The sequence below is a fragment of the Solanum stenotomum genome, chromosome 1 (genome assembly GCF_019186545.1).
Source record: "Solanum stenotomum isolate F172 chromosome 1, ASM1918654v1, whole genome shotgun sequence".
Taxonomy (NCBI): Eukaryota; Viridiplantae; Streptophyta; class Magnoliopsida; order Solanales; family Solanaceae; genus Solanum; species Solanum stenotomum.
Window position 1 is genome coordinate 8,055,049 of NC_064282.1, and position 27,892 is coordinate 8,082,940.

The following is a 27,892-nucleotide window of genomic DNA, read 5'->3' on the forward strand; positions in this document are numbered from 1 at the left end:
CCCCCACCCCCCAAAAAAATTAAGTTTGTTTTTAAAAAATATTTTAAATTTCAATTTTTAAAATATTTTTTACCCCATCTCACCCCTACCCCCCACCCCACCCGAGACCTCCCCCCCTCCAAAAAAAATAAAATTATGTTTGTTCTTAAAAAATATTTTTTAATTTCAATTTTTTATTTTTTTACCCCATCTCACCCCAACTCCGTGCCAGCCCCACCATCCCACCCTTCCCAAAAAAAATTAAGTTTATTTTAAGAAAACATTTTCAATTTCAATTCAAAAATTATTTTCTACTCTCTAGTAAAAATAAAAAATATTTTCTCAAAAATAATTTTCATTCATAAATCAAACACTAAAAAATCTTTTTTGGAAAATATTTTCTAGTCACCAACCAAACATGAGAAAATAAGTCAAAAATCTACGTGTTTTCCAAAAAAACATTATTTAGGAAAACATTTTCGTTCGTACCAAACACACCCTAAAGTCTACTATCTCAACAAACCTGTTTTTGTTTGTTACTACTACTTACTACTAACAGCTATATTACTTAAAAGTCTGATTCGATTGGAACTTTTTTTAAAAAAGTTTAGTTATTAGTGTATTTTGATTTGGTGACTTTTGGATACGCACAAATTGTAAGTTATTGTAGTAAGTAGGTGTTTTGGTTATTTTAGTGTTTCTACCTTCATCCGGGTTAATACCTCAGATGGTCACTCAACTATCCACTTTTGCCTCGGAAAGTCCCTCAACTTTTAATTTTCACTAAAAAGTCACCATGTGAGTGACTTTCCGAGGAAAAACTGGATAGTTGAGTGACCATCTGAGGTATTAACCCACCTTCATCCCTACTTGTTAAACATACGATTGAATAATCAATATAGTCACCATATGATTACGTAATTCACTAATAATATTCCAAAGTCGTCTAAGCAATTGCATATGGTAGCTAGAATCAGGGATTGATTCAAGATTTGAAATTTATAGATTTTGAATTCTAATCTATTAAATTTGTTGAGTTCTAGAATTTTTACTTTATGTATATTACATAAATTATTTAAGTCAAATACATAATCGTACCATAAACACCTTAATGGTACATACTAAAACCTCTCACTGTGAATTCTATTCTAGTTGTACATACAAGAGTGTTTTCATACGATAATATGAGTTTGATTCTCATATTCTTTCTTCAATTTTCTCTCCAAATCTCCTTATTTGATTAAAAAGTTTCTCAAAAAAAAGAGAAGACACATGTGGAATTTTTTTTAGTAGAAATAAGGTAAAAATAAATGGTACTCTCTAAAAAATATGGGGTCATAAGATTTTTTTTTAAATTTCTTATTCAGTTTCTAGTACTCGCATTTAAGTTCAACTAAATTCAGATTCATGTCAGTAAGTCCCACATTGGGGAGTAAAATCTTTCCCTAACAAAGACGATTTCATATCCAAAAAAACTTGATTTTGATACCTCTTAGTACAAATGAATAAGTATTTATCACTTCATCATTATAAGATCGGGTAAAGGGAGTGTGTGGTAGATCTGCAATTTAAAGTTAAAATAAAAATGCCAGCTTGTCAAACACAAGCTTCGTCACGTCTGAACAAAAAAAAAAAAAACAAAAAATTCACCAATTGAAAAAACATAAAATAAATAAAAAAGAGCAAGTATTTTCACTTATTTGACCAATTTTTTTTAAAGAATCCAACACGCTAAATTCCGCGTCAGTCGGAAATTAAAAAATAAATCATTGCAAAACATTAAAGAAAGTAAAAAAATAAAGAAGAGGNCAAAAAAAAACAAAAAATTCACCAATCGAAAAAACATAAAATAAATAAATAAGTAAAAAAGAGCAAGTCTTTTCACTTATTTGACCTAATTTTTTTAAAGAATCCAACACGCTAAATTCCGCGTCAGTCGGAAATTAAAAAATAAATCATTGCAAAACATTAAAGAAAGTAAAAAAATAAAGAAGAGGGTAGCACCTTTGGGTACTATCAGAATTCAATTTTTATACTAAATATTTAAGAAATAATATTAATAATTAATTAAGGAGGATGAGAATAACTAAATTATTTAGCTTAATTCATAAGTAGTAGACGGCGATTATGAATTTTCTTTAATAAAAAATGTGTTAACATGCACAGCGCATTGATTTGATGCTAATTGCTATTTTAAGTAATTAATTAGTGGATGAAATTATAATTGGCAACCCAAACTAATGACTATTTCTGTGTTATTGTTTTTTAAGTAGGACTTTGACAATTTATATAATTTATAGCTGGCAATCTCTTAATTACTTACTTCTTATTAAATTAAGCTTACTATTTCTAATTTGTAAATAGAAAATTAATATGTGTAAAGTCAATTTCGAATAATATATTAAAATATAAAGCTAAGTATATGAAGTATAATCTAGACTTCTCGAATAATTAATGAGTACTTTTTTTAAAAATCTGAGACTGTCTTTTTTTTTTTTTTTTTTATAATTTTTGTTATGATGGGTGGTTTATTCATTTTGTTGTCGGCAACACGTTCTTACTACTTCAACATCAATCATATATATCCAGCAGGTTTTAGTACACTTACACATGTTCCTTTTAATGTTGTCTATTTTGTTTATCTCATTATTAGTATTTTTACAAAATATGTGAAAATTAATAACTTCCTCTATTTCCAAGTTATATGGAGAGGTGTAATAGATAAGTTGCATTGAATTTGAACAGGTTAAAATTAATTGAGTTGATAAATAGTTAGATTATTGATCCATTTAAAAGTTACTTGGATCAAAATCCGATCGCTGCTTAACCCCTTAATTTCTACTAAATTTTTCGGGCTTTATTTGTATTTTTATAATTTTTAGTACCTAATAAACTATTATATTTCTTTGTTACGTCTTTTTAAAAATAAATTTCTTATGAATCAATTGAGCTACATACTATCACAATTTTTTATGAGCTAAAATAGTTTGAGCTAATAATTAAATAGACGGATTAATGATTTACTTAATCATAAAAAAAAAAAAACTAATTTTATCACCTCTATTATATGAAATGAAGCACCAGTACATTTGGATGTTGCGGGAAAACAGCATTAATTAACATACTATCACACATAAAACAAATAAAAAACAAAAAATTAATGCAAGAATTTAATGTCATTAACTCATTTTGGTCTAAATAGTAATATTTGAACGAATCAATAAATCACAATTTAAAAAATTAATACTACTTCCGTCCACTTTTAATTGTCATAGTTTCCTTTTTTAGAGTCAAACTATAAAAACTTTGACTAACATTTTACAATATATTTTTTCATCATATTAATATGCAAAAAATTGCAATTTATAGTACTTTTCGTATAGTTTTTGAATATTGATTTTTTTTTTGTTTAAAATATCAAATTAATATAATCTAATTTAACTTTGAAAATTAGTCAAATTGACTTTCGCAAAGTGCAACATGACAAATAAAAGTAGACGGAAGGATCCATACCACAGGCATTTCGGGTCGGATGACAATCTGGATCCACCAGAATTCAAGCCACAAAAAATCAATAATTGATATTTTTAAAAATGGACGTTCTTTGTCGATTGCATTAATTAAATGTATTAAGATGACCTGTTCCATAGTTTTTTTTTTATGTATAAAACAGGTTGCCCTAGTAGGTGACATAATTCTTTTGTTTTCCTACTACAAATTGCAATAAACTAGTAATCATTTACTCTCTAAATTAATAATATATAGCCAAAAAGAATTTCTTATGGATCAGAATTAACATATATTTCATGTAGGGGCTGAAATCTGAATGTCCGTTGAATTTTTTAATAATAAGGAACTTCGCCTCTCAAATTTGAAATTTTTTGTCTGCGATGATAATTGGGGTTAAGCTCGTTGCAGGAGACTTATTTCGTAGAGTTTTATGTGTAGTTTGTAAGCTATTGCAAAGAAGCTGACTATACTATGTGCACACACAAATATAGATTTCCTTGTCATGAAAAAGTAAAATATATAGGCAACAGAAAATTAAGGTGAAATAGAAACTTGCAATATAATTTTAGATTCTTCAAAGCAATAATTTTAAACTGGGATTCACCTTGTTTGGATGATTGTTACCTGGTTGTATTATATTGTTAATTTAATTACAATGTTTGTTTTGATTGTTACATAAATTTTATTGTATAGTATCGTTTAAAATTTTAAATCTATCCTTAGTTAACAACCAAAAGATCCATTTATGTAACGATCGATTTAGTGTGATCGTGTTGTTACCTTAATATTTTCTTCTCATTTTGTCTTTATTTATTATTTAATAATTATAATCCGTTTATCTTTTACCCTACCTTTTGCTCTACCTCCTACCCAATTTTTCTTGTAGGTTTATAATTCAAATTATGGATATGAGAAATTATGTAACAACGGAAAACAATACTATTTATCCAAATATTATATTCATTAAAATAATACATTATGATACAATACAATATGAAACAACACGTAACAACCATCCAAAGAAAGTGTTAGTATCGTATGCCACAGTTTTTTCCCGAGTATATCTAAATATTCAATGTTTGATAATGATTGATGCTTACAGATTCAATATTATTTGGCATTTGATTCATGATTGCCTTATAAGATTATTTAAGCGTTTAAAAATGTAATACCAAGATTCATTTCCTTTTTCTCTAATTTGAGAATAAGTTTTGGAATTAATTAAAATACAAAGTCTATATTACTTTTTTACAACAAACTGAACTTGCCTAATAATGCATTTTACATTTCTTATATAGTATAGTATGCAATTGCACATGAACAAATTTAACCAATACACACTTGAAAAATAGCGATTGTGAAATTTCCTAAAGTGTTCAAAAGAAAAAACTACATAACGAGGTTATAGTGGTTAAGGGATGACTTTTGTAAGATTAAAGGGTGAAAATAAAAAGGAAATTGAACGGAGAAGTGAATCAGTGATAATGGAATAAGTAAGATCCTTTCGTCCTTAATTAAAGATCTAAGATTTTAATTTTGGGATGGAGAAATCTTGGTCTGTTAATGGGCCATAAGTTATACTAATTGGGTCAATGTCAATGCCAAATAATTATACATAAAAGGGTTTTTTCATGATTACCTAAGTGAAGCAAATTGTTTACCTGCCTGTACGCGATTATAAAATTCTCCCTTTAGAACATTATTATATTGTGATAGTTGTGTGTCATGTACAACTTTGGGTTATACAATTTACATTTTGTATACCTAAATGATATATAATATTAAGAATAGTTAACATGTGAATCTTGCTTTCTCAAGGTATACAACCACTATTGGAAAAAAAAGTTATAGACAAATTCAATAGCTTATCCTAATCAATGATTTCTTATTAAAAATTAATGTTAGATACAAGCAATTTAGCAACAGACAAATTAGTAACAAAATTTATAGCTAATTCTAGTTTGTTTGTTATTGTTTTTGTATACGTGCATGTATGTTTGAGTATTATGTAAATAATTTTCTCTAAGTAGGTATGAAGTGCTATTACACATTTTAAAATGGATGTTTCACATTGGTTTTTAGCCGCTTGAACACACTGCGTAAATATCTTTATAATGCCACCAATAAATATCGAATACTGAATTATTAAAACAAAATAAAGGAGAAGTTTTCATGTACTTTACTCCATTTTTTTTTTAATTTCTCACTCGGTTTTAGTATCCACAGTGGAGTCCGACAAAATCTAAGGTCGTGTCAGAAAGTCCCACGTTAGGGGGTAAAGCGTTCCCTAACAAAGACTACTCCATACTCAAGGAGACTAGAATTCGAGACTTCTGATTAAGAATAAAGAAGTAATTACCACTCCATCAGAACTATCGTTGGCTACTTTACTCTTATCTTTAATTTCATTTGTTAGTGGCACTTGTGTAACAGTGCATTTGCCCAATTATTTTGGTTGTGAATGTGATGGAGATGATTATAGTAGCAAGTAGGATCCTTTTAGATTCTTGGCCAGCCAGAATATACATAACATATAGTACAGTATATAGTAATACCAACTTGTCTAGTACATTCACTCATTTCATTTGTTAAAAGTGACTACACAGTCGTAGGCCAAGCAATAATTGTTTTTAATCTTGGTCCATATTAATTATATATTCTTAATGTTAGTATCAATAAACCCCATCTGGCTTAATCTGTCACATTATTTGCCTAATTAACGAACGTGTTCATATGCCTTGATGTTGACTTGTACAATAATCCAACAAGAAGTAGCCCACTGATCCTTACCTACTGGCTACTACCAGTATAATTATATAATACATAAAAGTTAAATTACTTTAAGAAACTACAGTAGGAATATGTTTTAAAAATAAAAGAGCCAATAAGAAGTGGCCTAAATCATGTTCCACAATTACGACTTTTTCACTGTGCAACTTTGTCTAATCATGCTTTCGTGGGACATTTCTGTCTTAATTTATGTGGTGGTATGACCGTGATTTTTAAGTGTTAAATATTGAGAAACTTTCATATTTAACAAATATAAAAATCATATTTGTATGTTATAGCTATAGTTTGCATAATTGCGCTTTATAACAAACATAAGTTTGCTATGGAGCATCAGATTGTATAAATTGCTGGGGGCATCAGATTTGTATAAAATTGTTGGCAGCCTCTCATTTGTATAAATCGTTGGCAGCCTCTCGTTTGTATAAATCGTTGGCAGCCTCTCAATTCAATTTTATATTTTTGTATATCTGTATAAAATTTGAATTTGTATACAATTGAATCGAAATACATCGTTTGTATTTTGTATAATTTGTGTTTGTATAAAGCGAGAAAGAGAGAAAGAGAGAAAGAGAAAAGAGAACTGGGCAGGGAAAGACTTGTATTGTATAATTATAAGTGTATAGGATGAAGATATATGTATTTGCATGTGTATAAACATTTTTCTCTAGCTTTATACAAACACAGAAACACAATTTATACATTTGTGTTTGTATAAAGTGAGAGAGGCGAGGGAGAGACTGGCGAGCGAGCGAGAATTTCAGGGAGAGAGGCGAATGACAACAGTTTGTTACAGGTTACGATTAAATCAAACTATAGTTCTAACATTTAATTTGAATTAATAGTTTGCTATTATATACAATTTTCCCTTAAATATTTAAGTGACTAAAAATAGATTATTAAAGATAAAATACAAATTTCAAAGTTGAGGAGTTTTAGACTTTTCAACTAATTAATTTGAAATTGTTTTAGTTATACAATGTTGAATTGTTGTATTTTGGAGGAAACAAGTCAAGAGCTATATTATTGGATTGGTTAGATTATACCCACTGTGCACTTAAATTTTATTAAAAAGACCTGAATATTTATCTAGTCATTTTTTAAAAAATTGTCTAATTAATGATATATTCACCAACAAATAAAATAATACTCTCTTCGTCCCATATTATGTGAGGTAGTTTGATTGCACATAGAGTTTAAGAAAGAAAGGAAAACTATTAAAATTTATGGTCTAAAATGATGATAAAAATTAGTGTGGCTAGAAATTATTTCATTAAGGGTAAAATGAACATTTTAAAATTAAATTGTTACTTAATATAAAATGTGTCATTCTTTTTGGAACAGACTAAAAAAAAAGTAAATAATATAAATTAGAACAATAGATATGAATTTATAGTTCTAAAAGTTTGAAATCATAAAATTTAAATCTTAAATCCGCTCTAGTTTCGACTTCACCTATGACTTATGTTCTACTTTCCTACCNAAATCGCTGGCAGCCTCTCATTTGTATAAATCGTTGGCAGCCTCTCGTTTGTATACATCGATGGCAGCCTCTCAATTCAATTTTATATTTTTGTATATCTGCATAAAATTTGAATTTGTATACAATTGAATCGAAATACATCGTTTGTATTTCAAATCTCTCTCTCTCACTTTATACAAACACAAATTATACATTGTATTTTGTATAATTTGTGTTTGTATAAAGCGAGAAAGAGAGAAAGAGAAAAGAAAACTGGGCAGGGGAAGACTTGTATTGTATAATTATAAGTGTATAGGATGAAGATATATGTATTTGCATGTGTATAAACAATTTTCTCTAGCTTTATACAAACACAGAAACACAATTTATACATTTGTGTTTGTATAAAGTGAGAGAGGCGAGGGAGAGACTGGCGAGCGAGCGAGCAAGAATTTCAGGGAGAGAGGCGAATGACAACAGTTTGCTACAGGTTACGATTAAATCAAACTATGGTTATAACATTTAATTTGAATTAATAGTTTGCTATTATATACAATTTTTCCTTAAATATTTAAGTGACTAAAAATATCTTATTAAAGATAAAATACAAATTTCAAAGTCGAGGAGTTTTAGACTTTTCAACTAATTAATCTGGAATTTAGTTATACAATGTTGAATTGTTGTATTTTGGAGGAAACAAGTCAAGTGCTATATTATTGGATTGGTTAGATTATACCCACTGTGCACTTAAATTTTATTAAAAAGACCTGAATATTTATCTAGTCATTTTTTAAAAAATTGTCTAATTAATGATATATTCACCAACAAATAAAATAATACTCTCTTCGTCCCATATTATGTGAGGTAGTTTGATTGCACATAGAGTTTAAGAAAGAAAGGAAAACTATTAAAATTTATGGTCTAAAATGATGATAAAAATTAGTGTGGCTAGAAATTATTTCATTAAGGGTAAAATGAACATTTTAAAATTAAATTGTTACTTAATATAAAATGTGTCATTCTTTTTGGAACAGACTAAAAAAAAAGTAAATAATATAAATTAGAACAATAGATATGAATTTATAGTTCTAAAAGTTTGAAATCATAAAATTTAAATCTTAAATCCGCTCTAGTTTCGACTTCACCTATGACTTATGTTCTACTTTCCTACCGTTGATAAGTAGATATGCCTATTTGAAAAGTCGCTATAAATATATACGTATACGTTGAATAGACACTGACGTCAAATTGACTCTGTTAGGAGGTGTTTGGTCTTTTCACATCCTTTTTAAAAAAAATAAAATAAAATTCCCCTGAACTATTTTATGAAAAAATGATACAATTGATTGCAGCCAATTGCTTCGAAGGGGCATCTTACATAGATGAATAAACTAAATATTTTTGTCACTTTCACTCTCTTTTTTGAATTACTATTTACTCCCTCCGTTCCTAATTATATATCATATTTATTATAAATATATGATCCATAAAACTTTTAATTTCATAAAATCAATGCATAAATTACAATATTTTTCCTATATTATCCTTGTGTGTTATTACCCTTGAAAATATATATTTGAGCAACATCGAAAAACTAAGTGAATTTGGTCAAACTAATTAATCAGAACAAATTAATTCATATTCATTGATTGAAAAATTGACTAAAAAAATAATTAAATAAGGATAAAATAATAAACTTATTTAATTTCTTAATGCACGTAAAATAAAAAATGGCAACATATTAATAGGAACTGAGGGAGTATCTTTTAAGTAGTATTTATTTTCTTGTGAGCAGGCATGACGTGGAACTGATTATGAATTATGATCTTCACATAATCACATGATAATTTATAGTCCTCAAAAAACAACGCACTGTACTAAGCTGTAACACAATCTTTATATTATGACAAAATATAAAGGGATAGTACTACAATATGATAGTTAATTTCTGCATGGTATAATATCTCTTCAATTAAATTTTTAGTTAATGATTTGATTTCATACTGTACAAATGTAATTTTTTCATTTTTAGTTGATTTGGCATAGAAAAAATTGAAAATAACAAAAGAAATAAATAAAATGGAACCACGTTTTTAGATATAAAATATTGTTTTCATTTGCAAAAAGAAAATGAAAATTTACAACAATGCTTTTCTATTAATTTAAACTTTTCTTAAATTTGAGTCTAACTACTTAGTTTTCTTACATAGATTCATAGTCTGTACACACAACCTGCACATAGCACACAAAATTCAGTCACACTTTACACATTCATCATGATTTATCCCGGATCACGATATAATAATATAGTGCATATCAGAGAGGAGAGTACCCGACAGACCCCATTCACTTAACAGTTAACACTATGGTGGTAAATGACCTGCAAAATAAATTTCTTATAGTGTACAGTAATAATTAGGATATCATTAAGAAAATAACATCTTGAAACAAAGAAGAGAAGTAGCAGATAGAATAACAAGGAAAACCCACTAATACCCCATACCTGAGCTTCTCATTTCGGTAATAAGTGTTAGAGACAAAAGCAGATTCATGACTTTACACGTCCCTCGACGTTGCCTTGCATGCATTTGCTTCAGATATCCAATCTTCAACCATGCTTGACAATTTCTAAAACATGATTACTGGTACAAAAAACAAAGGGAATTGACATTTGTTTAAACGAAACTCATAAAAGTTCAATACATGTACATCTCTTCTGGACCTAGTCATAGCCACCAACTATAGACAAATATTTTTCTATCCAAATCACAATGCTGAACTGAACATATCTCACAGTCATTCTAATACCAAAATCCAAATATGAGTCAGAGAGCAAACTTAAGATTGGAAATGCTTCCTTGGTTACATGCACACATTTTTTAGAGCAGTACTGCTATTATCTAGATGGAGTTGCCGTAACACTGGTATTGCGAGGCAGAGCTTGAAAAGACTAAAAAAAGTCCAATTGCAAGTTCTGGTGAAAGGGAACTTGCAAGCCCAAACATCTGTTCAATTCAAGCATATTCTAGGGGAAAATCATTCTGAAAAATGAATTCCTGCACTACAGAGGGAAACAACAATTTACCATCTTCCAACATTACTTTCTTTTTTGGAGGAAGTAAGTAGAATCCATTGCTGGCATCGAGAACATGCAAAAGTGAAGAATTGTCAGCTCTGATACAAAAAGAAATTAAGATGGCTAAAGAGCTGATATAAAGATAATAAGCATTTAGACTTCAGGGAGTAATTACTTGTGTTCAGACAGTGACGCATATTCACTGCATAACCAACACATGAAAGAGAACAGAAAGGAAAAGAACCCAAATTGAAGAAGATAGCATGCATTCAATGGTGAATCAGACAGCATAATGTCTACACATGCGATTGAATAGAAAATATTACCTACCTTACCGATGTTTTCTGGAGGTCTCATAAACACTTTTTCCTGATGCAACAGAATAATCCATTCAAAAGATTGTCCACTAAACTGAAAGGAGACAGACAGTCTAGCGAGTTAGGTGTGTATTTTGGAAACCCCCTTCAGCAGAACACAATTCACAAGTCAATCTTCCTTTCATCTGCAGGCATAAAACTTCTAAAGAGAAAATTAAAACATAAATAAGTATTAAATTGATGAATTTACCGGTAAGAAAAACCAGTATAGTACCCTCAGGGTATGTTTCATCAATGTAACAGACCAGGTCTTTGAGAAGATCATAATCCACAATGTCTTTGAAAAGATCATAATCCACAATGTCTTCATTCAATTTCCTCTGACGTAGTGAGAGATGGTTCATCACAGAAGTTTTTAGGATCTTAATTAGCATCACTGAAAACTACTTTTAAGAAGCAATCACCAATTTTTCTTTTGAGTTTGTCCACTGTAGTTTTGATAATTACTGGAATCATAATGGGGATTTATGTAAGCAATAATTCATCACCCAATGCAGAGAGGACAAGGTTCTTTTCCCCCCTATGATTGCCAATAGGAGCATTCTGCACGCATACAATTGGAATGATATAAGAAGCTCTTGAGCTACATAAAGAAAAAGCTAACACACTGAACTTCGAGTCAATAAGGAAGATATACTTTAACTGAAAGTCAATACCAAAGCAACACTCATGATTGTTTGTTGATTTTGATCAGAAATTAGTTCATCTAAAAGTAAAGATTGGTATTACAGAAGACTTTAAAACGGTTCCAAAGATGAAGCCAGAAATTGCCAACGAGAGCATATCTGGCAAAGAAACACAATTTCAAATTTCAGTCTATCTAAAATGACAATAATGGCATGTTAACTAAAATACCTTTTCCCTAGTAGATGTCCCATAACTTAAAGAATCAGGAGAATCATATGCAAGGCGGTAATTGATACTCTCATAAATTTCCTTGAGAAAATAAGTTGAAACAGGATGTGTTCGACCTTGAGCAGTAATTACAGGGCAGTGACCAAAGAAATGAGAAAACAAATGTGAATCTACTGTCGCAGACCTAAATAACATGTTAACCGAAAAACAAATTCCTCCATGAGCAGTCATAAATATAAAAAAAGAAACAGAACAAGAGAATAAACTTTGGGTTTTGCCGTACCAAGGGCTGATTGCTTCTGGATGAGACTCTTCAAGACAATGAGCACCCTCGTAATGCAGGGATTGAAGTAGCTATACTACTTGAAAAAAATCATTTATTTAACTGAATTACAAGGATACTGCCTTGGACAACAGGAAGCAAGAACGGGTCAAGCTGTAAATGCAAGGCATAACAGTTGAGTCAAAACTCTAATGAAAGAGTAAAATATAGATTCCTGACCTTGTTATCCATCAGTTGTTCCATCATANGTCATAAAAAAAGAAACAGAACAAGAGTATTAACTTTGGGTTTTGCCGTACCAAGGGCTGATTGCTTCTGGATGAGACTCTTCAAGACAATGAGCAGAAAATCACCCTCGTAATGCAGGGATTGAAGTAGCTATACTACTTGAAAAAATTCATGTATTTAACTGAATTACAAGGATACTGCCTTGGACAACAGGAAGCAAGAACGGGTCAAGCTGTAAATGCAAGGCATAACAGTTGAGTCAAAACTCTAATGGAAGAGTAAAATATAGATTCCTGACCTTGTTATCTATCAGTTGTTCCAAACGAATCGAGAATCCACCTGCATAAAATAAATTAAATCAATATTTGAATCACAGTTGCTAGTCAACCAACTAATATATAATGGAAGCAAGAAAGCTACTGCATGGACTAGATAAATATAAGCAATCAGAGCTACGCCATCACAGCAGTAAGACGTCCAAAATACTTGTCTCCAGAGAGGAAGCATCTTGGATTCATCACCCAAATCATGCAGTCGCTGAGCACTGCAGTGTGAACCATAATTTTCTTATTGTTAAGTACTGCACCGTGATATCTTAGTAATCAGATGAAAGATAATCAGCAATACGAAAGTGTCAAGAAAATTCCATGTGGACTGCAGAAGGTAACACTTCCAAATTGAAAATAATGATACTTCATATTTAAAAAGTTCTTTTAACTCATAAAATTCACCTCTAAAAATGGTAACCTAAATAGGTCCATACTGAAAGATGATAAAAAAGAGAAGAAGAAGAGAGATTGCCTTGATATGTTGTTGAGGACCGTAACCTAAAATCTTCTCAGGGGTTCAGTGATATAAGATCAGCATAGAGGAGTTCAAACAAGTAACCTGGTATACACTAACCAATAGCCCTCCATAAAGAACAAACAACTAAAGTCCTAAGCTTCGAATTATGAAAATATATACTTATGTAGAAAATGGATTGTGTGCCTAGCCGAACATTATTAGAGTTTATTCTACAAGGACAATTAAAGTTACAGACTGACGCTGCATAGAGTTTGTTTGTCACAAGGCTAAAGGGGAAGTGTGGAATAATATGTTGATTCCTTCTGAAGTTTGAAATGGAAGTAGTCAAAAGAGATAAAAATAATGTACAGGATCGTTCAGTGAATCTGTACTGTCATATCTCCTCATCGCTAAACTTCATCGTTCATGCATTGATGAAGAGATAACACATTGGATCTCAAAATAAGAAATTCAAGTGACAGTTAGTGTTCTACAACTCATCCAGCATTGACAAGCAATATGCCCGATAGCAGATACTCAACTTTAAGTAGAATTGCATCTCAAAGCATAGGATAACAAAAAATTGTCAGTTACCAGGATGAAGACTTTGAGGGCTTAAACTTTATGTATATGCTACTGCTTGTAAGCTCGAGGTACCATCTCCTCCACTATACCAAATAGATTTTTCGTACTAAATCAATGGGTAAAAAGGAAAAAAGGATCCTCTAAAATGCTAAAACACAATTTAGGAGCAGTATAATGATAACAATTTATTCTGATAAGTAGTTCTAAATTGAAATAAACAGGTAGACTAACTTAGTCAACTTCTAATAGTACCCCAAGACAAGGAAAGAAGAAAAAAGGCAGCATACAAGCAGTCAGAAGGTTGAAAAAGCAATTCACCTCAATGTTATATTGACATCATAAGAGAAGTACAGACCAGGAGTCCTCTCTACGACATTAAGCAGAGCCGAAAACTGAGTTTCCATGTTTTCTGCCAAAGCCGATGCAATATCATAGGAACAGAAATAGATGACACCAGCATGAGATTAAAAAGAAGTAGGGTAGGAAATTGGAGACCAACCTGTTCAGCAGTAGAGCTCTTGAGAGACTGATCGCAAGGAAAAAATTTCATCAATGAAACTTTAAAGATAGGGTGCCCCAAGTAAGATCCAACACATTCACGGTCTGTTATGACCACTACATATGAACCTGAATGCAAGAGCAGAACACACTAGAAATCAGAGCAAGCTTTTATTGATACCTATCAAATGCATAATTGATATTTCTCTTCCAAACTTCTTTCTACCATGTTATGTCTTTTCATTCTTCTTTTGAGATAAGGAAAATAGTCAAAAAAATGTTTTTCACTGACATGATAAACTTTTTGACTTAAATTTCATAGTCCTGCTTTTGCTCAATAGCTGAGATGTAAGATACCCGTCAAATGGATAATCGAGCAAGACCAAGACATTGGTATATACTTTGTACATGTGTGATTGTTTTATGGAACAAAATCTTCAAGAGAATGAGAAACAAAGGGTACACTCTTGACATATATAACAGACATTTTTATGATAATGTAAGATTTATTAAGAGAAAAGGGTCAAAAATATCCCTCAATATTATTTTATTGGTTCACTATGCCCTTGCCGTTAAAATGAAGTTATTTTTACCCCTGCCGTCTACAAACTTGTCAGATGTACCCCTCAATTAGATGGAAAATCCCAAATCAACAAAAATAACCCTATTTACTTAAATTAACCAATTTTAACCCGATCCGACCCATCGTATAACCCACCAGCTGTAATTAACCATGCATTAACTATTATAAAGTATCACCATAATTAAAACATAAATAAAGCAAGACCTTAAATAAACTGAAGTCATAACACTACAGTCTACATATCAGATGAACTATTTCAATGTGTATGAACTTCCAAGCTAAGCTAAAGGCATATTTGCTGCAATAACGTATCAGTATTATGGGGAAATTGTTCCCTACCAGATCAAAGTTTCCCTGATGGTATATTGCAAATTGAGCAGAAATTAAGGATTAACTTCAAATGCAACCAACAAATCACACAAGCATATTTGAAAAGCAATGAGATCATTTCTCAAAAAGACTATGAAAAAACAGGTGTGAATCATGGAAATTAGGCAGCACAAAATTCACTGAAAGGCATGGAATTCACAGGGCCTTATAGAATCTAGTAGGATGTTAAACAACATGAACAATCGCTTCATATTTCATAACCTGCTAGAATGTTAGCAAACACGTGGACCATATGCAGGGTGCTTAAAGATGGATCCCTATGGGATGAAGATACACTACAGAAAAAAAAATGAACTCCATATAGTATTTTAAAATTGCAACATAACATAGTCTATGAAGCAGTCCAGGCAACAGATCATCATAAGGGGATCATTAAAACATGCATACTCCAATCTGTATATGGAAATAAGTATGAAGGTACAGAACTATAGTATCTGAAACTCGTCAAATTGATGTTTGGCATACCTCTCTGGTGTATAGCTTGACAGAAACACCACAAGGGTCCCTCAGAGTTTCAGGACTACCCCTCTCATGAATAACAGTAGAGAATTTCACAATGACAGAGTCTGGACACCGGGAGCTCGAAGGAAATCAGCACAGGTAAGGTGAGCAATGTCATGAGTAACTTCAAAAATCCCTTTGGCACTAGAACCTCGGGTATGAACAACACGTTCTGTGATACGTTCCCTGCAAAGTTGGCAAGTTTTTCCACCAAATGGTAATCCTCAAGCAACACAGGGCCTGGAAAGAAAACTATGAGCAGCCACAAACACAAATATGTAAAAGAATCTGTCATACAACAACATCACTTTCCATATCAGGTTTGATATACGAATGTAAACGTAGGGTAAAAACCTTTGATCTATAACCGGTTAAATTGCACCAGTAATCTAAAAACTATTAACGCGGTAAGTGTGTATAATTTAAAGTCTATGTAAAATTAACAGTGGTCCTAGTGGGTGCTAGTTATGTTAGCAAACATCTAGAAGAATAACTTAACAAAACCTATTTTCGAACAGATATTGAAATATCATCAAGATGCAAAGCTCTCTTTGTGTCAATACACCAAAAATAATCGGCAAAGCACATTTCAGTGCTCTCAATTACATTACATGTGTATAAAAGGGTATATCATGAGCAACAAGATTGGTAGTGTAGAAAAAAGTCATAATCAAACTTTGAAGACAAGGAAAGAAGAAGGCAACAAACAAGCAGTCAGAAGGTTGAAAAGACAATTCACCTCAAAGTTATATTGACATCATAAGAGAAGCGCAGACCATGGGTCCTATATACAACATTAAGCAGTGCCGAAAACTGAGCACCCATGTTTTTCTGCCAAAAGCCGAAGCAATATCATAGGAACAGACACCAGCATGAGATTAAGGGTAGGAAATCAGAGACCTACCTGTTTAGCAGTAGAGTTCTTGAGAGACTGATCGCAAGGATAAATTTCATCAATGAAACTTTAAAGATAAGGTGCCAGAAGTAAGATCCAACATATTCACGGTCTGTTATGACCAGTACATATGAACCTGAACGCAAGAGCAGCACACACTAGATCAGAACAAGCTTTAATTGATACCTATCAAATGCATAATTGATATTTCTCTTCCAACTTCTTTCTACCATATTATGTCTTTTCATTCTTCTTTTGAGATAAGGATAATAGTCAAAAAATTGTTTTTCAATGACATGATAAACTATTTGTCTTAAATTTCATAGTCTTGCTTTTGCTCAATAGCTGAGATGTAAGATACCCGTCAAATGCGTAATAGAGCAAGATCCAGAAGAAATTCATAAAGAGGAAAAGAAGCAACCTATTAGTTTCACAGACCCATCCACGCGACTGATCTCCGAGCATGAACTGCAGGCTCCATCAGTAGGCACAACAACATACTGGTCTGGGAATTCCCAAAGTCGCATCCCTGTATATAGTTTCTGTGAAGGATCTCCCTTCTCCATCATAGTTGAAATGCTATGGACACTGAAACACAAAGTTGATTACCAAACATCACCTTTACAAATCAATTTAAGTAGGATATGCAAAATATGGAACATACCAACAAAAGAATTCAAAAAGATGGGTGACAGAGCCACAAGTACTTAATTAATAAATTCTGATACTTGCAATACATGTAAACATTATGCAGCTAGGTTATACAAGTAATATATATATATATATATGGATGCTCATCCTTAGCAATCAGTAGTGCAAGCAGAGCAACTCTGTTATGTAAATAATGCAGAAATTATGTGTTTAAGTTCAAAATCCTTTCTTTCCTCGGAAAAGATTAAAGTAATCCTTTTGTTTCAATTTGTTTATCTTACTTTCCTTTTTATTCCCTTTAAAAAAGAATTTCTCTTTCTTTTTTTGACTTAAGAACACAAGATCCAAAACTTCCTCTATTTTATTGAAATTCATGTCAAGTCAAAACCACACAAACAAATTGAATTGTAACGGAAGGAGTAATTGTTTTGAGCAGTTTCTTGATTCTCTATTCTGTTGGACTGAAAATCATATAATGAGAGATAAAACATAAAACTTATGGTGTTTGTATTGGATAGATATTCAAGAACTTCTCTTTTCTTTTTTTACTTTAAGATACAAAAAATTGCCTTCAGCAGTTTCTTGATTCTCCATTCTGTTAGACTGAAAATCATATAACGAGAAACAAAACATAAAACTTTTGTTCTTTCTATTGGATACATATTCAAGAATCAAGAACAACTAAAACCTAGGTTTCCCTTTCAAATATTCCCGACACTGAACCTAATTTTAGGAAACAAGATCCTTAGAAGAAAATATCTAACAACATTATTGACATGTAAATTCCCGAAAAGTTCTTGCCCGCCTACAGTTTCAGGGACATCCATCAAGAAACCCAAGAAAAATTGCCTGAAGAATCGAAAAGGGTTTGTAACAAATATACAGTAAGGGGAGGGCTTAGATCAAGAAAATTGTAAGAAAGGAAGAAGAGAATAGAAAAATTTATACTTTTGGCTTCAGTGTTCTTTGGGCACAAAAACACTGAAGAGTGAATTAACGGAATGTCGATGCAATTGCCCAATAATACTGCATGTCACTTTATTATATAGTGAAGAAGTTTAACTGCAAAGATACCTTTCTAATTCCGAGATTTAAAAGAATTCTTATTTTGACTTGATATTTTTATATTTTTTTAAAAATAGTTGTTAATAATTGTGACTTATATTCTTTTAATAACTTTTAAATATGTAAATTTTATTTTTAAAAATTTAAAGATTTTGTATTTGAATTCAAAGTGAAAATAAAAAGATCTTACTATTGAAATTCAAATTATGTCGCATAAATTAAATTGGGTTTACTATTTGTTTATATTCTACTCCCTCCATTTCAAATTAATTAAATTGTTGAGACATTTTCATTTTTCAAATTAATTAAATTGTTGAGACATTTTCATTTTTCAAATTAATTTAATTGTTCAATTTTCAATACTATTTTTAGAATGTTTTCCAATTTTACCCCTCATTAGTTGGTATTGGAATTAGTTATTAACTTATTATAATTAATGTTTAGTTATTTTACTTATAAATTTGACAATAATTAATAAGGGTAAAAATAGAAAGGTATGTTTAATTTATGTCTTAAAGGGTGTGAAACACCTCAACAAATTCAATTATTTGAAATGGAGGGAGTAGTAAAATCAACCTTAATGATACCAATACAATATATGATACTTATTTAGTTTCAGATAAGCGAAAATTATCAGTTCTTAATGATACCAATACAATATATGATACTGATTTAGTAACAGCTAAGCAAAAATTATCAGCCTAATGAATGGGGGTATGAGCTATAATTATTTATGAGAGAATGGATATTTCAAGAATTACTTTGGTTTGGGTAAGAACTTGTAATTATTTTGGATTTTATGGCCCATTTATGTAGTTTTCCCTTTTTTTTTATCGTACCTTCAACAATTCCAGTAGAGAAACCTTGCGTGAATACTCAATTAACGTGCATTATTTAATTTTTACTAACAGGAACTTTGCAAAAACATAAACAACAAAGTATAAGGCATGTACTAAAAAACAACAATTAATAACATAAGCAAAAGTTAATGACTGTAAAAAACATATCACGATATATAACAGTAGAACGAAATAAAAAGGAAAAAAATCATTTCACTGAATGCACAGTGTCCCCTTAAGGAAATTATTCTCCTTTAGTACCCGAGGTTTAAAGGAATAGATCCCCTCAGGATAAAACCATTTTATTCACCTCTATATTGATACACAAATAATTGTGTCAGTGAGCAACTCAACAGGAGCAAAGTACACGAATATTTAATTGTGCAGAAGAAGAAGAAGAAGTTTAGAATTTTCGTTGTTTTAAAATAAGATAAAATCCTTCTTTTTATAGACAACAAGGGGTAGTGTGAACAAATATTTATAGTGTCTTATCGAAAAGGTCACAAACCCTTCAGAAATATCACAACATTTCACATAATCTAATATAAAAAGTTATGTGAAATGTTCTACAAAAAAATATATATTAAAAAGACATTGTATTTTTAATATCATAGAGTGACATATATGCATATGTAATATAAAATAACTATTATAAATAGTACATCAACTATTTTAATTTATACTTCAACTCTGCAAATATTGAATTCAAGTGTCAAGTAATAAAAATATATGATTAATGTTCTCATCCTCGAGAACTAGCATTTCGATATACTTTATCTTCTTCTTTTTTCTAACATATCAATTGAAATTGTATAGAAGATTTTGATACCAACTAATATGAAAATATGTACAACACACGTACTCAGAACTACTTATTAAAAATAATTGCACAAAAAATGTGTCTAATTCTATCTCCAAATAACCAAAAAAGAAGCACATTCTATGTGTCAAAAACACTATATGTATACATTTTCTTGAAATTTTTACGATTCTACTTTCTTGAAGTTACATGAGTGTCACGATCCAAAATCCCATTAAGTCGTGAGAGAACCTATTACTCAATAGGCGAACTCTGATCTTTATTATCAACTAGCAATTTAACTAATGCAGATATAATATTGAATAAAAAAAATAACTCGTATAAGTGGGGAATAAACGAGTAAAAGTCAAACTACCCAAGGACCTGGTGACACCAGTACAAGAGCATCTATGAATACGAAACAAGTCTGAAAACTAAAATAATTGTCCGAAAGAAAATAAGACATGAAGTAAAGAGTCTCTAGAATCTAGTACTACTTAAGAGAAAACAGCTCACCCTGAATTCCAACAATCAACAATCTCGCTCCCACCAACTAATCAAGCACCGTTAGTACCTTGCTCAGTTCCTGCACGCAAAAAGTGCAACAAGTATAGAGTGAGTACGGGAAACACATGTACTCAACAAGCTTTGATTTCTAATCCTTTTAGAAGCGATAACGAGATATACCCTAAAAGTTTCCTTCTCAATATGTATAACTAAGTCATAAAATAACTCATCTCAATATAGTAATTAGAACATGTATTTTCCCAAAATAAGACCAATTACACCGCTAACAATATCGCACAATATCTCAAGTGTATCAAGTCAATCCAGTACTACAGTCATCTCAATAACTCAATGTCATTTAATATGGAATGCAATATAGATGAAGTGTGATGCAATGCAATGCACTGGAAAAAAAATAAAATCGGTATACACCCGCTTTCTCTGACGGATAGTCGGGATCCAAGGAGGACTCATGAGGTCCATATACCTGCTGGAACCATTTCCCATCGGCCTAATACCACTCGCCGAAATCATTTTTCATCGGGTTTGCATGATGTCACTTGCCGAAACCATTTCCCATCGGCATAATAAGGATATAAATCTCATAGATAACTCAATGAATCGTATCAACTAATAATTATCATGCAACAATAAGAGTTGTATGAATATGTATGAACAATGTGTAATATGGATTATCAATCAACCCTACAACTAGGGGTCATCAATCACAAATCCCCAAGTCTCAACAATTCAATCACATTTCAACTTATGGTACTATCAACCAATAATCAATTTCTTGTAAATTTCTCCATATTATGACATTGGTACCCGCATAAATGCTCATTATCTCACTTATACGGGAACCTCTCATCTCCCATTATCCTTATATTTCTTTAATACATTAAAACTAACACTTCAAAGAAGTAAAAAATCTCTACTTGCCTTAAACCGAAGTCCAAGTGTCAGTTTACGCACTTGTCCTTTCGTAACGCTTTCGAATGATCAAAATCTGCTCAAATTTATATATACACTCCATAAGAATACAATTCAATAACGTCCATATTACTATATTTCTTTTCGGAGTAAAGGAAATCAGATCAAATCTCAACTTCATTAAAACTTCAAACTTAAAGCTAACCCTAAACATCTACACTAAGTGCATCTTGCTATCACCAACCCATCCAACTTAATTAAAGAATATTGTACCAAATATATTACTGCTTCTATTCCCAAGTTAAAACTAAACCTACGTAATTTAAATAGGATTCAATTTCAAATCACAGTGAACCAATACTTGTTAATTAGTGGCTTAGCAGTAGGTAAATTTAATGGTACAAACCCCAAAATTCTCCAACTATTCTATGCTAATAACCTTGACATGATAATTTATATCTTTGTGCCACATTACTGCCAGGAGATGACATATTTATCACCTCCAATATGACAAGTTGCAATCATTGTCAATTGACCAAAAACAATTAAAAGGAATCACCAAAGTTCAACAATTACCTGAGAGCTTTTCAAAGTTTCACGTATCGTCTGTACCAATTTGTTAGGCGGCCTTTTGTTTTTCTTTCGTTCTTTACTAAATTGGGTGCTTTACTGATATTGGTATAACCTAATGTCACCTCACGTTCTCATAACAGAAAGATGGGTCTGGCCCACTCCTAGACCCTTTAGCATAACCATATAACTAACACTTTGGCCTAATACTTTTAAATTATGAAATTTTCAATTTAACAACTAATAAGTACGTAAATAAATATAGGGAGGACTTCCGTAAATACACTTAATATATGGGTCATTACAATGAGTATGCATTGTCTAGGATAAATATATATTACATAACGCATAAAGCATGACATGCATATATACGTCCTTTCTTGAAATAACACATATAAATAGGAGATAAAAGAAATTAATTCTTGAAATTACATAATTGAATAGAAGATAAAAGAAATCAATTCTTGAAATAACATAGTTGAATGAAAATTTTTAATGCATATATATTGTCAAGACTCTTCCTCGAATGTAGTGATCGGTATGTTAAAAGTTTTTTTTATCGATGTGTATGCCTTTGTTAGATCCCGATGCTACTTTGTTCTTTGTGACACCTAATGTGGCCATGAAGTTTGATATACTCCCCGAAGTATTATTAGAGCGTTTTCGGTCTCTACCCCGAAGGATCCATAATTTACAAATTTTATTTTCTTACTTTTTCTGCTTCAGTTTTAATATTTTCTTTTACTTGCATTCTTTTTTCTGCTTATTAACTCTTAGCGTGATTTTAATTTTAATATTATGAAGAAATTTTGGAAGTCTCACACAATATTTAATATATTTATTTTGTTCCTATATCATTTATTTGAGGAAAATTTAAATTCAATTTTTTGGGATGAGTTCGAAGAAACTGAAACTAAAAAAAATAAAGAAAATTGAGCTTTCGCCAATGATGTAAAAATCCATGTAATCAAAAAATTAAGCTATTAAAATTCAACCGATCTTATTTATTACACTAAAATACACAATTTAGTTTTAATTGCTTAAATTTTAATCATTAGTTTATTTTTGGGGTTTCAATCCTAATCACTCAATTCTTCATTATTAAATATATTTTTGTTTATTCTAATACCACTTGCACTATGTTTGGATCATTGTTACCCATTGTATTGTATTGTATCGTTACTATACCTACAATGTTTGTTTTGATTGTTATTTAAAATGTATTGTATTGTATTGTATTGTATTGTTAAATTTCATTGTTACGTAACAATGAAAACCCCTATTTTATGGAACAACCGATTTGGTGTGTTCCCATTGTTACTTAATTTCTTTTTCCAATTATATCTTTACATAATATTTCAAAATACTATTTTACCCTTTACCTTAATTATTTAAATCTAGTCAAACCTCCTACCCTAGAATAATTAAGGATATTTTAGTAAATTTATAAATTACAATATAGTACGATACAATCAAACCAAACAATTAAAATGTTATTAAACAACAACAAACAATACCGTCTAACCAAACGTTGTATCTATCATACAATACATACAATAGAGTACAATACAATACAATACAATACAATATGAAACAATGGATAACAATGATCCAAACGGAGTGTTAATGTATCTGAATGCCTAATATTTATAATAATATATTAATGATATTAAGCACTAACTTATCTTCTTCTTTTTTTTTCATATTTGTTAAATTCTCTATTTGTTGGCATCTATCCAATAATTATTGCTAATATTAATTTTGTATTTCTCGTTCAAGATTATTTTTTTTGAAATTTCTTTATGTTTGGTGTCTTAAGATGTGAAATGAAACTTTTATAGATCCAATTTTTTTTGCGGGGAATTACAAGAATTAATAGAAAAACAGAGTCAACCTAGTGAATTTGTGAAAGCACAAAATAATAGTAGTATCGATACATTTTTCTTTGCACTGAGAGGTAGTAGGACTATTAAAAAAAAGAGTTATAGAAACGTTGGAAAAGAAGTGTGCAGAGATAAAAATAGAAAAGAGTTTTGCAAAGAAGAAAATGCAAATAAAAAAATGACTAAAATTTGAGAAAATGAAAGTGTGAGAGAGAGTGTGACAAGGAGGAAAGTTACCCACAATCACAATTGTCAAAAAGAAATGGTGCCATTGTACAGCTATTATTGGTTGCGCCTCAATCACCATAAAAAAAATTCAATTGAATAGAAGATAAAAAAATAAATTCTTTAAAATTACACACTATTTTACTTTCCTCAAATTATATAGTACATATATATGTGGCCTTTATTGAAATTACCAAAGTAATAAGATATAACTAGTAGTTTTCTTTTCTTTGATGATTATGTGGTTGAGATTGGGGATCAATTTGACCGTCGAAAATTGAGTGGAGAGGTCAGAATTAAGCAACAGTCGTCAGAGGTGATTCTCGTTCTCGACATAAATTTGCAATTTGGGAGCTGTGGAAGAAGAAGCTTTACCATAGCGGTTTGTTTACATAGAAGAGAATTCACATGTATTGGTTGTGCTTGAATTTGACACGGTTTAACGTTGGCGTTAAAATCATAAGATGAATAATTGAACATGTGATTTCTTTTTCATCATTTCAAATATGAGATAATATTTTTTTAAAAATTAAAAGTTATTTCATTTGAAAATTTTATGTTATGATTTCTTATTTTTTAAATATAAAAATTGACCTATAAATTTATATTTTATACATAAAAAATACATGCCATTTTAATTTTATCAAATTTATGTAATGCATTTTTTGAAAAAAATAATATATTTTAGAAGATTTAGATTTTTAAATTTTTCATTTTATTTTTAAATAAAATTAATTATAGTCAATCAAAAGTATGACTAACTTTTTACTAAAAATTTTAAATAATTTTTTGTTACTTTAAAATTTTTATACACAATCAATCACATAAATTATATCCACTTCATATCACGATTTCATATGGCCAAACATATTCTTAAGGCAGAGTATATCGTTCTTAACTCACGTGCTTTGTATGGGCATTCATACGTCCGATTGATATAATTTTTCATTAAAAAAAATTATCAAATTAATTATGTTGATTTATTAAATCTATAAATCAAAAAATTATAAAGTTATTTTTTTTATTTCAATTTTATTCAGTTTTGTCGGATCTTTCAATTTACTCATTTTTTGTACAATTACACGATAAATAAAAGTGTACAAGCAAGCTCCGACAAAAATAAAACAATTTAAAAACAAGAAACTACTAACAAATTAGAGAGCAAATACTAACAAATTCAAATATTGCAATAATAATTAACTAGACCAAATAAAAACTTTCTGAAAAATATTGCAATAACTTAGTTTTGTGAATTATTCAGTTGGAGTGGAAGAAGATCAAATAATTGCATTTGAGACGAGAGGTAATAGAAAAGGATGGTCTAGGACAAGGAGATTTTGTTGTCTAGCTATTTTCAATACAAATAAAAAATTATATGTATGTAATGGTTATATTTGACTTTATTTTTTTTTTTCAAACCATATCAAGAATGGTTGATTTTTCTTGTAAACATTAAATTGGTCACAATTTTTTTTTTCAATTCGATTTAGTTCGGGATTCAATTTGACTGCTTGATGATTTGACATGTATACCCCTATTTTCATATGTCAAAATTTATATTTCGGTTGTGTTTAATTTCTGTAATACACTTTTTTAAAAAGATAATATTTCAAAAGAATTAGTATATCAGATTATTTTATAAATATGGACGGAAATTGTTCTATAAATTATAATCAATGACATTAGAATTTGCAAGAATAAGACAAATCATCTTTTAGAACATGTCAAATTATATCATTTGTGTTTATCTACTCTGTCATGAATATAATATAAGATAAATTATGATGGAAAACACCAACTGTCCTTAACATCTTTAAAATAATCTTGCTTTGCTGCAATGCAATTCTTATTTTTGAAAATATTCTTCCCCTGGCAAAATTTAACTCCCATAGAAACATTATGTTAAAAACTTTATTATTGGAATGCACAATAATACAACTTTACAAAACATTAAGCGAATGAATGAATTAACAAATAACAACAACAAATGTTATAGTTTTGGCTTCAATTTTACCGTTTATCAGGTGTAACAGGGAAGCCAATTCCATGTCTCCTAGTTGGAAAGACTACAAATAACAAACTACAAATTACCCCAATTCCAATAGGAACAACATCAAGTACCTGTTTTGTGTCATGATCTGGTGTAGGATAAAAGCAATTCACCACATTTTTGTCTCTTAAAGCCACAGCAATAAATACAAGAACAGAGAGAACAGCATGAACAAAATCAATAAATCCAACTCTATACCTGTTCAATTCACCAGGCACACCAGAAATTGAAGCTGCCTGGTAATCGAAAATCCACAAACCTTTGAACGTAGCTAATCCATAGTAAATTTGCCCGTCTGGTGCCTTGTAACTATCAGTGAAACAAGCAATAAAGCACGAAAATGCGAGTAGTGCAAGGAGGATTAATGTCATTGGACGCGATGCAGTGTCACACGTTCCGTTGTTGGTGAAAATTGGGATTAGTAGTTGGAATGCTAAGAGTGTTCCTGTTGGGAGAAGGTTGGCCAAATGTGCTGTGCTTTCTAAGGCACGTTGAGAAATGGACGGTCGCGGTGTAGGCGGCCGTTCTGGTATATGATTGTTGTTGTTGTTATTGTCGTTGTTGTTAGTGGGAAGTAATGGGATTTCGGATGCATCGGTTGATGTGGATGTTTGCTTAGAGGAGGTTGATCTGGCTCGTAGAGACATGTCCATCAATACTAGAACAATCAAATATAAAGACAATACTTCAGGAATTCGAATGCTAGAAAATTACAATGAAATTGAAGGAGGAGAGGAGAGGAGCTTGGAAATGAGCATGAGCTAGCTAGGTATGATGATAATATAAATGAAATTGATCACAATGGGAGTTTTATGCGTGTAAGGGAAAGAGGAATATACGTTTAATTTGGTATTATATTGACCTAACAAAGAGTAGTTATTATTTATATTATATTATACTATGAGGAAACTTCTTGCTTGTCCAAAATGACTCTATGTCTTCCTTATTGCGCTGGCAATACACGTTAATATTAGCTTTCAATATATGTTTGCTTCTAAGAATTGAATGATTCATTTTTCACATTTAAAAAAATATATATAATTGAATGTTTTAGACTAAAGTCAAAACAAACTAATGGAAGGGAAGTTGGTGAGGTGTGACTTGGCACAACTTTTTTTTGTTAATTTGCTTCCTTCTTATGTGGTAGAAAATTGAAGATTAGTTATTGGTTTTTTTAAAACAAATTGAAGAACACTATTATTGAATCTTTGTTGAGCTTGATTATTGAAAGAAGATAAAGTGGTCTATTAGTACATTTTAAAGTATGGATTGAATTTACTGACAATAAAGAATTGTTGAGATTGACATTAGAATGTGGGATATCAATTTTGGAGTTAATTGAACTTGTTCTACACCAAATTTGAAGCAAAAAATGTATTGGTAATTTTTTTACACAATAAGTTATGGATCTATCAATTGGTACAAATTCTGGCAATCCTTTTAAGATTTTGGCCGTGTAATCTTGTCAATTCATAGAAACAACTGTGATGTGATGATCCATGACAAGATTAGTGTTTAAAATTCTAACGACTCGTTCTTTTTCTACCTAATTATGCGGATTTTAATTTTGCAGAA

The 27,892-nt window shown here is 30.5% G+C and overlaps 1 protein-coding gene and 1 long non-coding RNA gene across 2 annotated transcripts; both read right to left on the minus strand.

The window, feature by feature from the left end:
• Positions 1-11,546: 11,546 nt before the first annotated feature.
• LOC125853406 (uncharacterized) lies at positions 11,547-12,825 on the minus strand. The gene is made up of 3 exons (XR_007445163.1): positions 12,629-12,825; positions 12,047-12,230; positions 11,547-11,734 (listed from the first exon to the last, which is right to left on the minus strand). It is a non-coding gene; the product is annotated as an uncharacterized LOC125853406 (long non-coding RNA).
• Positions 12,826-26,164: 13,339 nt separating this feature from the next.
• On the minus strand, positions 26,165-27,194 carry LOC125878200 (protein DMP3). Its single transcript, XM_049559399.1, has one exon. The coding sequence runs from the start codon at positions 26,968-26,970 to the stop codon at positions 26,278-26,280; it is 693 nt and encodes a 230-aa protein (XP_049415356.1). The 5' UTR covers positions 26,971-27,194; the 3' UTR covers positions 26,165-26,277.
• Between the last annotated feature and the right edge of the window lie 698 nt (positions 27,195-27,892).

Coding starts and splice junctions, on each gene's coding strand:
- LOC125878200 (XM_049559399.1), bottom strand. CDS start 26,970: ATGGACATGTCTCTACGAGCCAGATCAACCTCCTCTAAGCAAACATCC.